A 13,877-nucleotide genomic window follows, 5' to 3' on the forward strand; every position below is an offset into this window, starting at 1 on the left:
CGCATATCCTATGACAATTTTTTATGAAGAAAAGAAGCTCTGCAACGATATTTTTTTGGCCATACGGCGAGATTAAATGAGAGCCCTTTTAAAATTTATATAGTATTTTTTTTTAAATGTAAGTATCATTCCGGGAGAAAAATGATGGCTTTTGTTGATTGAAACCCAAATAATAAGGATTGACACTACGAAGAAGGAGATATATATCCAGATGGTACAAATATTTCGATCATTAGTACCTCACGAGATAAATTCATCTCATTAATCTCTCTGAAATAAAATTTTCATTTTAGATGAATGCAAACGTTGAGAAGGGTTTACTTAAGATATTCTGATAACATCAATATGGTATCGTTACTTTTAAACCAGTAATACGTCAGGAAAAAAGACAAAATACGACCTTATACGTCCGGTCGAGATGGGGTGGTGAGATATCCTCTTACGAGCTAAGGAGCGATTGAATGGCGTTGACGTGGGCGTAAAGCGAGAACTATTACCGCAATGGAAACAACAAAGGGATTCAGGAAAAGAGGATCTTATCTCATGCATCGTTGAACGCGAACAAGATGGAAGAAGAAAACCAGTTAGAAAAAATAAGAAATTGAATCAATGAGGGAATGGAAACAACTCAAGATTTCCGGTTTCAAATCTTTTAAGTGCTAATATAAACGGCAATGAATGCTTCAATAACCATGGCAAATTCGGTTCTCCAGAATTAGCTGGCTGGACGTTTCAGTGGGCGAACAATGACCGCACGGGGATTCCAGGATCCACAGCACAATTAAGGATTCTGCCATTCGTGTCTTTCACGCTTGGTCCACCATACAGAAAACCACCATATGAAGTTAAGCACTGGATTCCCTTGAGTACATGGGAAAATAATTCGGGCGTAGCATATTTATTCGCACATTTTTGAGCGAAACCTTAGCTGCATTTATTCAACAAATGCTTAATGACGCGCATTTCTTGTCCGCACGTAGGACAGATGAAAAAGAACAAACCCCAAATATCCATAACTCTACAATGTTGAGGAACATGCTGTATCTCAAATCAACTACATAAATAATACGAAAAATACACTTTTTTATCAATAAATTTATATTTCTTGACTATCAACACCAGAAAATAAACGTGGGGAAACATTAATTTTTATCTTGTAGCTATATTTTTATTAGCGACAACGATCAATCAATAAACTTATTTTTCTACGAAATCTATCCACGCGTTCCCCTTAATTTTCCGCTAATGGTAAATCACGTCAACGAATCTTAATGAAAAAATAAAATAAATTTCTCTTTTTATATTATTTATTGATATACTAATTGATACACATAGAATTTCAGACATCACTTCAATTTGAGCATTAATAAGTAAAATTTTACAGGAGTTTCAAATGCAACTCATCCATGCTAAAAAGGTCCATCGCAATCACAGATGGATAAAATTAACTTCCCCGGCAGAGATTTTTCATTTCAACATTTTATAGCAACTTCACAAACTCTGAAAATGCAAAGTTCAGGTTCAGAGTTAAATTAATTTCATTCTAATAATAAACATAAAGCGATTAAAAAGCGCTCAGGCAAAGAGGAGATAACGAAATTATAATGAAGTGATACATTATAGATACATTGCTTCTAAATTTCTAATTAAGAGAGAGGGATCCGCTGAAAACAAATAAGAGGGAGTTTGTTCAAATCGTTTCGGATATAATGAGATGGTAGCGCATTCTACGAAACGATAAATGTCTGAAATTGAACAACTCTAGAGAATTACTCTTTACATCCGAGGAGAAGTAATAAAAACATCGCGAAACTCAGCTGGAAAAAATGGGCACATAAGAAGCACGTTTTCATCGAGGAACTTTCTCCACACATCTGATAATGATGATGATGCTATTCCACAGTTGTTATTCTGCGGATGAAAGCTAATATGTAAATGAACAGTACACACTATATTACGATAAAATTATAGTGAAAATTTGAATCAAATTCACTTTATGATAAGCTGCAAACAGGTCAGAGAAAGCGAAAACGTCGTAAAAAGATCATATATATACCGCCCAGAGCAATGAAACTCTTTCCGTATTGGTAGAAAGCCACTTCATGGCGATTAGCACCCATGGGTACGATTTAAATACCAGGAATTCTAAGCATAATATTTTTCAATTCGACTGAAGTCCGTCATAAAATGAAAATCTTCGAATAAATAATTTTTACTTAAAAGTACAAAGGAAATTACAAATGACAGACCTAAAAAATTTTGGAATGTTTTGGCTGTTTACGTGAACCCATAATTTTTTTAAACTAATATAGTTTTCAAGATCAGAGCTCCTCCAAAATATTTAAAGAAAGTCATTATCCATAGACAAAGAATTTGGAGATTAAAACGTTCTTTTGGCGATGAACACTTCAAAAAAAAAAAAAAAAAAATTACGCAAGAAAATAAATTCAAGCGAATGCTTCTATTTTTGGGAATAATACTCAAAAGTTCTTCATACACGGGTGAATCATACCGTGAATTCTCACAAGGCTAAGAAGAATCGCTGAGAGAGGGTGAAGATAGATTCTTAGGCCAGCCTGGGTAGTGAGCACAATTTTTGCATACGCTCAGACCATCATCATACTTTTTTTGCTTAAAGTTATAGAGGCTTTTTAGCAGGTAGGTATTAGTAATTTTCAAGCGTCCACGAAAGCTTGTGCTATTACCTTCCATACTTCTATTCATCCAAGTAAAATGATGGTTATTTAGCGGAATACTTGTTTATTTTAAAGCAGTTCCCATTTGCCTATCCAGATGTAGCGAGTTATAAAGAACCGGCGATGTACGCTCAGCATTTCAGATCGCTGCACTATACCCTTTGCAAGAGCTTCGCTGGAGAGAAGTAAAGTGACTCCTCTGATCTGTTTTGTGATTCCCCACCTTTCGTTTACATTTCAGCTTCAACCATTCACACCTCTTACGACGAACAACATGCAAACCTCCTTACATACGATGAAAATTTTCACTTTACAGTCTCAGATTTCGTAAATTAGGTGACAAGCGTAAGTAATTGATACCTAAGATAAAGCAGGAGTTCAAAATGCTCAAATTCTACAAAAAGGTGAAGATTTTCGGTGATGTGTGCAGTATAGAAAGACATCAGGAAGTGTCCAGTGCAGCAATGGCCATATAATTCTTTTAAGGTTAGATAATATCCTTCAATGTGTGATAATAAACGTGTATTTTCCAACGGCCTTGGTTAACATTTCATAATAATAGCTCTTTCCTCTGAGTAAGCTGATGGAACTAAACACATTTTATGCCACTTTCTATCCACTAGCCAGAGCTATAGCTCATTCTAGCAGAATATGGTTGAGGAATGTAGACTCACAAAGAGAACCCGACAGATTTGATTCACCTCAACATATTCCCGTTAAAGTGGCACTTTAACGGGAATATGTTGAGGTGAAGTGACTTTTAATAACCAAAATTCAAGCCTAATAAGGTTTTAGCGTCCGGTAAGAGGTTTTGCCATGGTTTTCTTGAAGTCCTACCTCCCAAGCGCTACAATGAGCACAACAACTAGTACGATAAACCCTCATAAAATTGCCATGATACCAAAGAATCTCGGATAATTTAGCAAGCCCAGCCTATCTGGCTAACTAGATGGCCAAGAAAGCTACAGGCCAGTGATTCTATATTCAGTCCAAGGGAATTATCATCATGGCAGTGAATTGCCGAGCTATAGAGGCGTCGTAGCAATCTTTTGTGGCACTCATTTTCTCAAAAACTTATTCTAATCCAGTAATTGCATTGTAAGCCCAATACACCGCATGCTTAAAAAGCCAAAAGAGAGGTACTCCTACTAGAACTCTCAAACGAGTAAAATTCTGACATCGAATGCGGAATCGACGAAGTTTGCATGAAATCAATACATTTTTCTCAAATGCTAATTCCATGGAAACTATGAGAACTCGTAGAAAACTATGCACATTGCACATGCTATTCACGAGATTTCTCTTCGTGTTCTCATTAAAATTTGAATTTTTTAGTTTCTGAAAATTATGATACGAGGATAGAAATCTATAGTACGAATGTAAAAAGTATACCTTCGAGGACAATAAAAATAAATAAAAAAGGAATTAAACGACATTACCGATGAACTACCTCATCAAACTACTAGAAAGTTGAAATTGCCAAAACTTAAATAAAATTAAGCGATCGTTTTTAAGTACCTGAATGTTTTCTAATAGCTAGCGAAATACGTACTACAGATTTTCATTGACAAAAGGAAACTAAATGCTGGCAGAGTAAATGAACCAAAAAACACATTATGCTTTAATGAAGTAGGTATGCATTACAAAGAGCCATCATTGAATCGTTATACATTGGAATACATTTCGATTTCTTTCTGATATATTTCATCTTTATAATATGATGTGGTCTTTCGGATTTCCTCCCGCGTTTCCATAACTTTGAAAAATATTTCGCAAGCGTACCATCCATATTTTTGGGCCTACTTCACTGGAAATGGGCATATTATAATTATTTTTGGAAAATAACAACATGATACACCATCTACTGCCCTAACCAAATACTATTGCTCCTCAGAGAATCGCCTGAGAGTGTGAAGCTCTCTAAAGTATACCTGAAGAAGCTAGTTGGAACACTGGCCAAATGTAGTCTGAAGTGATGGATACACTCGGAAGGAAGCTCGAAAGAAACTATATCGAAAAGAAATCTTGAAAAACCTATTACATTTTAAAATTGCGCAATAATGATTATTCGTATTACTTCATTAAAACATAACGTGTTTCATTCACACAGAGACTCCACGGAAACCTGCATTGAAATTTTTATTGTATTCACCTTCGCAATCGGTGAAGAACCTAATAAAAGAACAAGCGAAAGTGAGCATGCATCGCGGGAAGGATTAAGAGAGGAAAATCTTAAATGCTTACCTTATCAGGAAGAGATGAACACTAAAATCAGCATTGATGGTGTGCTGCCGCCAATGCAGGGTGCAGGATCCCTTGCACCTGAGCCCTGATGGCTACTGGGACGTCCGGTTCCCCCATATCGGGCAGAGCGCAGCGCCTATGCGATCGCCTCCGTTGTCTCCTCCGTGAGTTACAACCGGGAGTCGCACCCTGTCCCGGAAGGACGGCATCCATGACGGGCCCTTGAGATACTTGTGACACCTCCGATGGGGTGGCCTGCGGAGCGATGGACCGGTCATCTCCCTCTCTCAAAGCATTTGGCGGGCCACGGCTGAAATACTTTGGAGCCATGGTGATCAGCTCACTGAAGATGGCCGCTGAATTCTGCCACCTGCACACATCTTCCGCCTAAGAAGGAAAACCCTTCCAGTTACTTAAGGAACTACAGCATTATTAACTAGTTAATTGGAGAATGAGAAAATTAGAAGCGATGTACTTGGATAAAGGAGGTCTAAATGGAATTGATTGTTAAGGAAGAGGAGAATTGTAAGGAACGCAATGAATTAAGTTCTCCACTAAAGTAGCAATCTCTTTCGTATACCAAAGTACCTAAGTGTCTCTGTATCGGGGATATGAAAAGGAAAGAAAAATAAATATATTTATCGAGTTTAACTAAACAAATATTTGGATATAAAATTGGACATCATTACGTCTAAAGGTAATTTATGTTTAAAATAAAACTCATTTTTTTATTACCACCTACTTATCCGCCGCCAGGATCATATAGGATATATCAGTCGCCGCCAGGATATATCAATCAAATTACAAAAATAACGATAGGGCTATCAACTGCTTACTCAGAGAAAGGGAATTTGCAATGAAATACTGATGGCCAAAGGAAGTTTCAAATGAGATAGAGATACCCATCAAGTCTCAAGCACATCTCCATACCAGAGTTGTGAAAAGGAAAGAAGAAGAATCTATTTCCAGAACGGAAATAATTCTCTGGATTTCACCGTTCTCCATCCAGGTACAATCATTTCAACGGTGGAAAAATCTAGAAATGCAGAACATTCCATTCCACAAAATCCGCAAAAACCTTCGCGATAATTAATAGACATGATCCGGAATGGAACAAAGCTAGTTTAGCATAGCTGTCCGTCTCTAAATTATTTCTTTTATTATTAGGACTAATCTAAAAATATCAATAACCTACGGACTTTGAAAATGTGCTTTCTAATTTTATCTATCCTCCAATTTTATATACACACACATTCTAAATTGAAATTCACATAAATGCGTAGAATTACAGATTCTGGGCATTAGTCATTAGCATAAAAATCTCGTGTCATCATTGGCCGCTAGATAATCCACGATTCAAATTCGTGTAAAACCTAAACATAAAATTAGCCAATAAAATCCTAAATTATAAATTACACCGAGCTGAAAAATAACCCAATGGGGAACTTGCATGAATTTTTTTTATTTCATAGGCGGACAGAAAATTATTTTCTGAATACAACAAAGAAAACCGCATGTAAATGTGAGTTTTCGTTCGCGAGATATTTAATGATAAATATAACGAATTTTAAAGCGCGGGAAAAACTCCCTCACCCCCCATGCCACTGCCGACGAAGCCTCGATGACGTCAAAGGTGCCTAAACATCACGCGAAGCTATTGTTGTGATTGTTTGTAATAGTTGCCAGCAGTTGTGAGAGCTTCGTTTGTTAGACGTGTTGATTATTTTATATTTAAAGATAAATATCCGACGATAGAGGCTTGGAAGCCCTCGTATTTTGCACTATTTATAATATTAATATCTGAGTAAGGGCATAAAATATAAAACTGGAGCAGTTAAACCAAAAATTTGATAATACCTAAATAACATCGTTGTAGGAGTCTGAGCCACGGCCATTGGAAGGGGGATACGTTAATTGTAAGTTGATGTTATCGACGGCATATCATTCATTTAAGTATGTAATTAGAACGATTTTGATGTTTACTGATGTCCGCTTAGCTTTTATATACAATAACTTCATCCGTTTATTCGTAGGTACCGGAGAATTCGTGGTTTAGGACTGTCTGTGCTTGTATTATGGGGTGAATTCCAGTCAATGCAACTTTTGCTCGCTGATTGGAGACATCTTGGAACATTTTTGTGCCAAAATAGTGTTATTTTCAACGTGACATCTCCCGTCAAGCTACTGCTAATAATCACAGTGCCAGTGGTTGTAATGCACAAAGTTTGACAAGGTTGAAAAATATCGGCCAAGAGTTATCAGTGTTCCATCGTGATTGAATTGTAAAAAGTGCTATTACGCTATCGATAAATATCTAACAGTAGTGTAAAAATTGTCAGTGGCGTGCTAATCTCCGTTGTTCACCGTAGATACGACATTTCACGATCACGCTATTGAAATAAAGACTGTGTGTGAAGTTTGTTATTCCATTATTTCAACGAATAGTAGTGAGAAATGTCACTTGTGTGGGCTGATTTAAGGGTTTAAATCAGTGAATAAATAGTTGTATTCATCATAACGAGTTCTGTTATTGTAAGTTGTACGTGATGAATATAAGAATGTGATAGTGACATCCAGTTTTTGATAAGAGTATTTGCCTATTCCCCACTATATTTTTATGGTATATGCTAGAATATTGTTTATGGATTTACCTATATTATTGAAATAGGTTGTAGCTTGTTTGTGTGTGTTGGCAGCGGAACCGATTCGCGATCTCACATGTGGATTGTGTGCAGACTGTTTTGCTGTGAATTCGTACCGTAGGACGGATAGGACTACCTTCTCCGTTAATCCGGCGTTGCCAAATTCAACAGCACAGCTTACTCTAATGTCAACAGCACAGCTTACGATCGTTATCCTCCAGTATTACAAGTTTCCTTTACAACTCGATTTGCCGCCGACGTATAGCAATAATTTGTCTCAACAAATTCCATGAGGGTCGTGGCATCAATTTTTGGTGTCCTAACACCCCATGCCACACGCCTTTTAGGCGGCTTTCGGGGTATTATGTAGACGTAGATGAATTTCAGGTGTACTATTCGAACGAGTGGCAACGTTATCATCCATTTTTCTGATAACCAAAACAAACGAAGTGAAACGCTTGTACTTCATCATCCCGATGCCGCATTATTAATATCCCAAGAAATAATCTAGGCACAATAGCAATAGGAAAACTTGCCCAAGAATAACAGAACAAAATAAAATGACGATGAGCGGCTAAATACTCCCTCAAAACAAATTTTACACCATGCGCTCAGCGTATTTCCCTACTCCCTACGGTTGTTTAGGCACCTATGACGTCACGCCTGGCCTCGGCAACGCTCGGGTGTCTTCGCGCAGTGGTCGGCTCAGAGAAATTTTTCTCGATTTTAAATGCAATTTTTTTATTTCTTTTGATGTTGAATGGAGAAACTGAAGGTATTTTTGCGACCTAATGTATCCATTTGACTTATTCAAAATAGTTTTTAGAGCAATCTACGACCCATGCAAGTTCCTCATTCTTCAACTTTTGTCACACGAAAGAAAAAGGCGATTAAGATAATAATGCTAACGTTTTTGACGCTTATTTTTTTAAGCTGAAATTTTTGAGTTACGATACTGATTTTTCTATTTCACTAGTAAGGGTCCATAGACAGTTAGCTTTTACAACTTGCTTCGCAAAAATGAATCTAAACAAGGAATTTTATGTGAGGCACAGATTTCGGCTGCGCCCAAGTAGAAGTGAAACTCTGAAGAGGCAGTGCTCGAGTAATTCAAACTTTTATATCTTTTATGTTGACAAAACCGCATACTGACGAACGAGGTTGATGAATAACCAAAAACCGGAAAAATAGAGAATAAATTTTAGCTAATTACGGGGTGACCAGTTTACCCGTTTACAATTACTACTTAAATTATTTGTTCAGAGTTCTCAAGCAAAGAGATAATCCTAATTTTTGCTTGGAATTTATACAATTTAATTAGTGACTTCTCCTAAAGGAAAGCTTCTGGTTTAATTCAATTAGCAACAGAATCGATATGAGGATGAAAGAAAAACGAAAGTCACCAAAGTCAACAGAATTTACACAGCATACAAACACACTTTGCATGGCATTGTTAATATTTGGGTTTGTTTAATTGGCCATTTCCAATTTCTAAATCAGCTCCGTGGTTTACGAGTTCTAGCACCCTGAATTGAATACAAAATTATTGAAGCGTTATATCGTTAATTAAATAAATAAATTTTATCTTTACTTCAATGCACTCCTCAGTGTACTTCTGTATTCTGCATGTATTATTTGAGCAACTATTCCCCTTGGAAAATATTCTTTCCAGACAATCTCTGATGTAATTATTAAATTTTTCATAAGATGCTAAAAGATGATGACTATAATGATAAATAATTCAATTCAATAACTATAGGAGTGGGCTATTATCTTAATTTAATTATTAAAATAGGAAACTAAACGCAATACAACCAAGAAACCTCATTCTTTCAAAGATAGTCACTGATTGCTCGCTCTAATTTATCATTCTTTCTTCATCGAAAGAAAAAAAGTAATCGGATGAAAAGAAAAGGGAAATTATTCAAAAACTAATAAACTCAGCCAAATAGCTAACAATCTTTAAATAAGTGTTCTTAAACAGATGGCCCTACAACGCGATGGGATTTTTTTTAAGTAATCCGTATGACGACTCTTAATTAGTTAGTAATGCAACTTAAACATGACTAAGAACTAAAATATGAAACATAAAGTAACTAAGCATGAGAAATATAAGTCTCCAGTACCTGATAGATGGACAATATTAATTCGGGCAAAATTTCGTTACAGAAAAATGATAGCACATAATATGACGGCGCTGCTGAGGTTCGTACTTCAATAATGTTTAGGCGAATATAATTACGGATTTCCAAGACCAATCATGAAAATAGAACTCTAAAAGAATATAATATTTTAATGAATACTTATTATTAAATATCCACTTTTCATATCAAATGCACTTTTTTGTCATTTAGACTTAACTCGTAGATATAGTAATTATTCCATCACTTACCTGTAGCTGAAATACAACTGGAAGAAGTGTTGCTGCAACAGATGGCCCTCCAAGTTCAGAAAAACGGGCATTTTTTGACACAGTATACAACAGATCCAAAAAGGATGTGACTAGGTTTAAATGCCTACCAGAAATATCTTGCTTCAACAAACCCAATGCATCACAAGCGACGCTTTGAACAGGAACACCTTCGTTGCCTCCTATCAAAAAGAGGGTTGAATCGACCATTAGGATTCAATTTTCTACGATAGGTTTTAAGTGCAATGCGTATCGGATATGTTTACACTAAGAAACGTAAGTATGGAAAAGCAACTTTTAACTGAGATCAATTGAAGATTATCTATACAACCAAGGGGCCGAGTTCATTCTACTAAATATTTTCCGAAGGTTCGGTGGCTATGGTGATCTAAGTTCGGATACAGATGTCTTTGGAGTGGCAATAACTAATTCTAAATACCGAAGAATTCTTACTAGGACACTAATTATTTTCCAACAGTAAAAAGAGACCGAAGTCTTCATTACAGAAGGGTAAAACGAGAGAAGGTACTATTTCATATTCACTAGTTCCGACATTCGCACTAGCGCTCACACTAAATGCTATTTAACATGGTAAAATTCGCTCGTTCAAGGTTTCAAAAAATATGAAATGTAAATGGTTTGCATCGCACATTCTAGAAACAAGGCTCGGTTCTCCTCTGTTCTTTGCGATACCGTTATGCCGTTATCAATGTAAATGAATTGATAACCTAGTCTGATTGAGATTGACTAATAACTGGTGACAATTCATAAAAAATATCACGTCAAAACTTTAATGTGATGACTTCCATAAATCTGTTTAGTTATTTTTTTATTACTTTTCTTCATTAGTGAGCTATAGAAAACTACAGTTGTCTAAATTAAATCGTATTACAGCAGTTGAGTGTTTATGAGATTGACGAGGCCGCAGGTACTCTCAAACTGGCCGGTATTATCCTTAGTATTACAACAATTTTATGCATTAAATTTATATAATTTATTAGACATATTTAATCAAATTTAAAATTTAATTTTTCGGCAATTTCACAGACACTTTATCTCACTTTAACTTAGGCACTCACAACCAACTTCTTGGTGGCGCAAAAATGTATCGGGAAGGGGAACTTGGGCTTTTATTTTAAAGTTAGAATGCCAAATGGTTGTAAAAAATACAACGCCTAAGTCCACGGGACACTTAGAACGAAAAAATTAAAATGATAACATTCAAGCAATTAATGGTCAATTATCTTGGAAAGTTAATTCACTTAGAAACTCTACACTGAAACGACCATCTTAATATGAGACTTCAGAACTCTACCTAAAAAGGTATTTGTGAAATATTCCAATTAAAAGTGAAATATGCTAGCTCTCCACACATATTTAAAGTAGCATGCGAGATGGTTGTCACAGTGTATTTTCAACATAACAGCTTTATCTTTAACAGCAAACCCAAGGGGGCCTTCTTAGGGTTACAACGCACCGGGGGACCCAGTTATTCAACTGATACGCCTGCGCCCCCGGGGAGGGTAGTGGAATGGGAAGGAAAAAGGATGGAGGTGCCGCCGCGATATGAGCCCAACGACGCCTCCAGTGTAAGGATAGGAATACACTCTAATAGGGTACATCCTTGCCGCTATGAAATCGACCAGGGCCCACTCCTATGAAAAAAATTTACCTAGTAATTTAATGAAAATATTTTACCTAGACACTGAAACTTCCAAAACGAGACAGCAAAGCCGCTTAGTTAGTTATATCCTATTCCTAGCTTAATATCCTATTTTCTTATTTAGCCTCCCACGCTTACCCAGCATTCCCCGTTCAAATACTGTCTTTAACTCACTCTCCCCGCTCAAAACTCGCTCCATCCGAACCTCTGTGTCCTCGTATCTCATATGTAGAAGCTGCCTCTCTTCACTCTCCCCCACCATGCCCAGCAGTTTCTCCTTCTCTCCATCCACTATACCTTCTAGACTTTCCTCCAAACACATATTTCTCGCATTCCCTCCTAAGTGTCCCTGTTTCCGTGCCGTAAAGCAATACATTCCATCTTTCTTAAAACTTACATAACGATCCTCCCATCAGATCTTTCTGTTCATGAACGCCTCCTTTTCCAACTTGTCTTTTTTTACCATAAATTATTTTTTTATATTCATGAACAATCTTTTCATTGCAATACTTGTTTTTTTGCGTCAGTGATATTTTTTTGTTTCCGCTTAATAAACAGGCTGATGTATTTCCTCCAGATATATTTTTCATTCACTTTTAAAAATATATAAAGAATAGAAATTTTGATTTCTGTTGCATAAAACATACATTTTGTTAGCAATTTATAGTAATGTATCATAAAAAACGTCGTTACTATGGGCATTAATGAAGTGAATCATAAATAATTTACGTAGTTAACGGCCGAATTTTTAACGCGAAATCTATCATTGAAGGGCATCATAACTTATGATAATCAGACATCTACCAAGCATATACTCCGCCCGCAAAACAAGGATAAGATCTCTTTAATCGATTTTTTAATGGAAATTGAGTTTTGGTTAGACGTTTTCTTGTACCTACAGAAACCAGAAAAAACAACGTAGAGAAAGTTTGCATAACAACTTTAACTTGAAACCCGTTATTCCAATGATAAGGTAAAGGAAAAATAATATTATATTAAAAATTAAACGTGTAAGAACTATTTCCAGGAAAAAAAGGGCTACAATGGGTGCGTATTAAGACAAGAGCGAGCGAAAAGGATATAATGAGGGTCTGCTTCGGACAACCTTGACCCATCCGTCATGATGGCCCCCCTTATATTAACCGATGAAATTCAATACTCTAGGTGGAGGTATTAAGTGCCTCCCACTGAGTCAATACATTACGCACAACCCTTCACATGAAATAAGTCAGTGGACAATATTGAGATCTGAAAACAAAATGTACGTACCAAGCACGAGTCTTTGGACGCGCACCGGAAAGAGAGGTTTTGGCAGGCAGCCTAGAAGGGAGATGAGCGCTGCACTGCACTCAACAGCGATGTACGAATCAGCCGTTGCGAATCCAATGTCTGATAGACCGGGTATCCTTGCCAGCTCCTCCGAGTTCGGATAGAGCAAATGAGAGAGAGCTTGCCTGTCTCCGCGTTTCATAGCTTGAACTAATCGCGGCTTGATAGAGGATCCCCTTTCAATGCGGAAAAGGCCTTCCACGTGAGCATCTAAAAGAAATCAACATGATTTTGTGAGCAATTTATAAGTATGCAAAGTTTAGGACCATTCGCTCCCGGACTTCATCTTAAAAACAATGTAATGAATAAGAGATTTCAGCCGTAACACGGCCAAGTGATTTATCTTTTACGGTTCAAATATACTAAAAGAATTTAGTTTGATAAACAAATATATTGTATGGCCCCCTTAATTTTATTGAAAAAATGGAGTGGGCATTACGAATTCTTTTTTTATCATTTGATATGCAGTTTCACGATATCTCTTCATAAAAAGTTGAATTTACATTAAAATAACTTGACCGTCATTAGGAATATTGTGTCGCGGGTCTATAAGGATTGTTTTATTTTAAGCATAAATTTAAATGTAAATTTACGTATAACAATACAATTGTTGAGATACACTTATGCATAGAAATTTATTTCCCAAATAAGGCACGTACTCACTTTGTTTCAGAAACTGCATCGCATCTTCAGCAGCAAGATAGACCTTCAACGGAATTACATCTCCACTCGAGGTCATCCTGAAAAACGAATATATAATACTGAGAGCTCTCTCGTAGTAATCGTTGCTTTTTGAAAGTTTTTGAAAGGATACTTTGGAATTTCTAACTATGAATTACAAATATTAGGAAACAATGACCATAATTAAAAACTGCCGTTATTTTTAATCAATC

At 36.4% G+C, this 13,877-nt stretch overlaps 1 protein-coding gene across 2 annotated transcripts in view; it reads right to left on the bottom strand.

The window, feature by feature from the left end:
• Positions 1-1,289: 1,289 nt before the first annotated feature.
• Positions 1,290-13,877, bottom strand: part of LOC124158809 — a 58,843-nt gene continuing 46,255 nt past the window's right edge. For both annotated transcript variants that reach the window (XM_046534140.1, XM_046534142.1), the window contains 5 exons: positions 13,648-13,724; positions 12,925-13,194; positions 9,975-10,174; positions 4,941-5,327; positions 1,290-1,500 (listed from right to left, as the gene is read on the bottom strand). In XM_046534140.1, coding sequence (XP_046390096.1) covers positions 4,968-5,327; positions 9,975-10,174; positions 12,925-13,194; positions 13,648-13,724 — 907 coding nt within the window. In that variant the 3' untranslated portion in view covers positions 1,290-1,500; positions 4,941-4,967. The remainder of the gene's footprint in view (positions 1,501-4,940; positions 5,328-9,974; positions 10,175-12,924; positions 13,195-13,647; positions 13,725-13,877) is intronic.

Source organism: Ischnura elegans, chromosome 5 (assembly GCF_921293095.1).
Source record: "Ischnura elegans chromosome 5, ioIscEleg1.1, whole genome shotgun sequence".
Classification (NCBI taxonomy): Eukaryota; Metazoa; Arthropoda; class Insecta; order Odonata; family Coenagrionidae; genus Ischnura; species Ischnura elegans.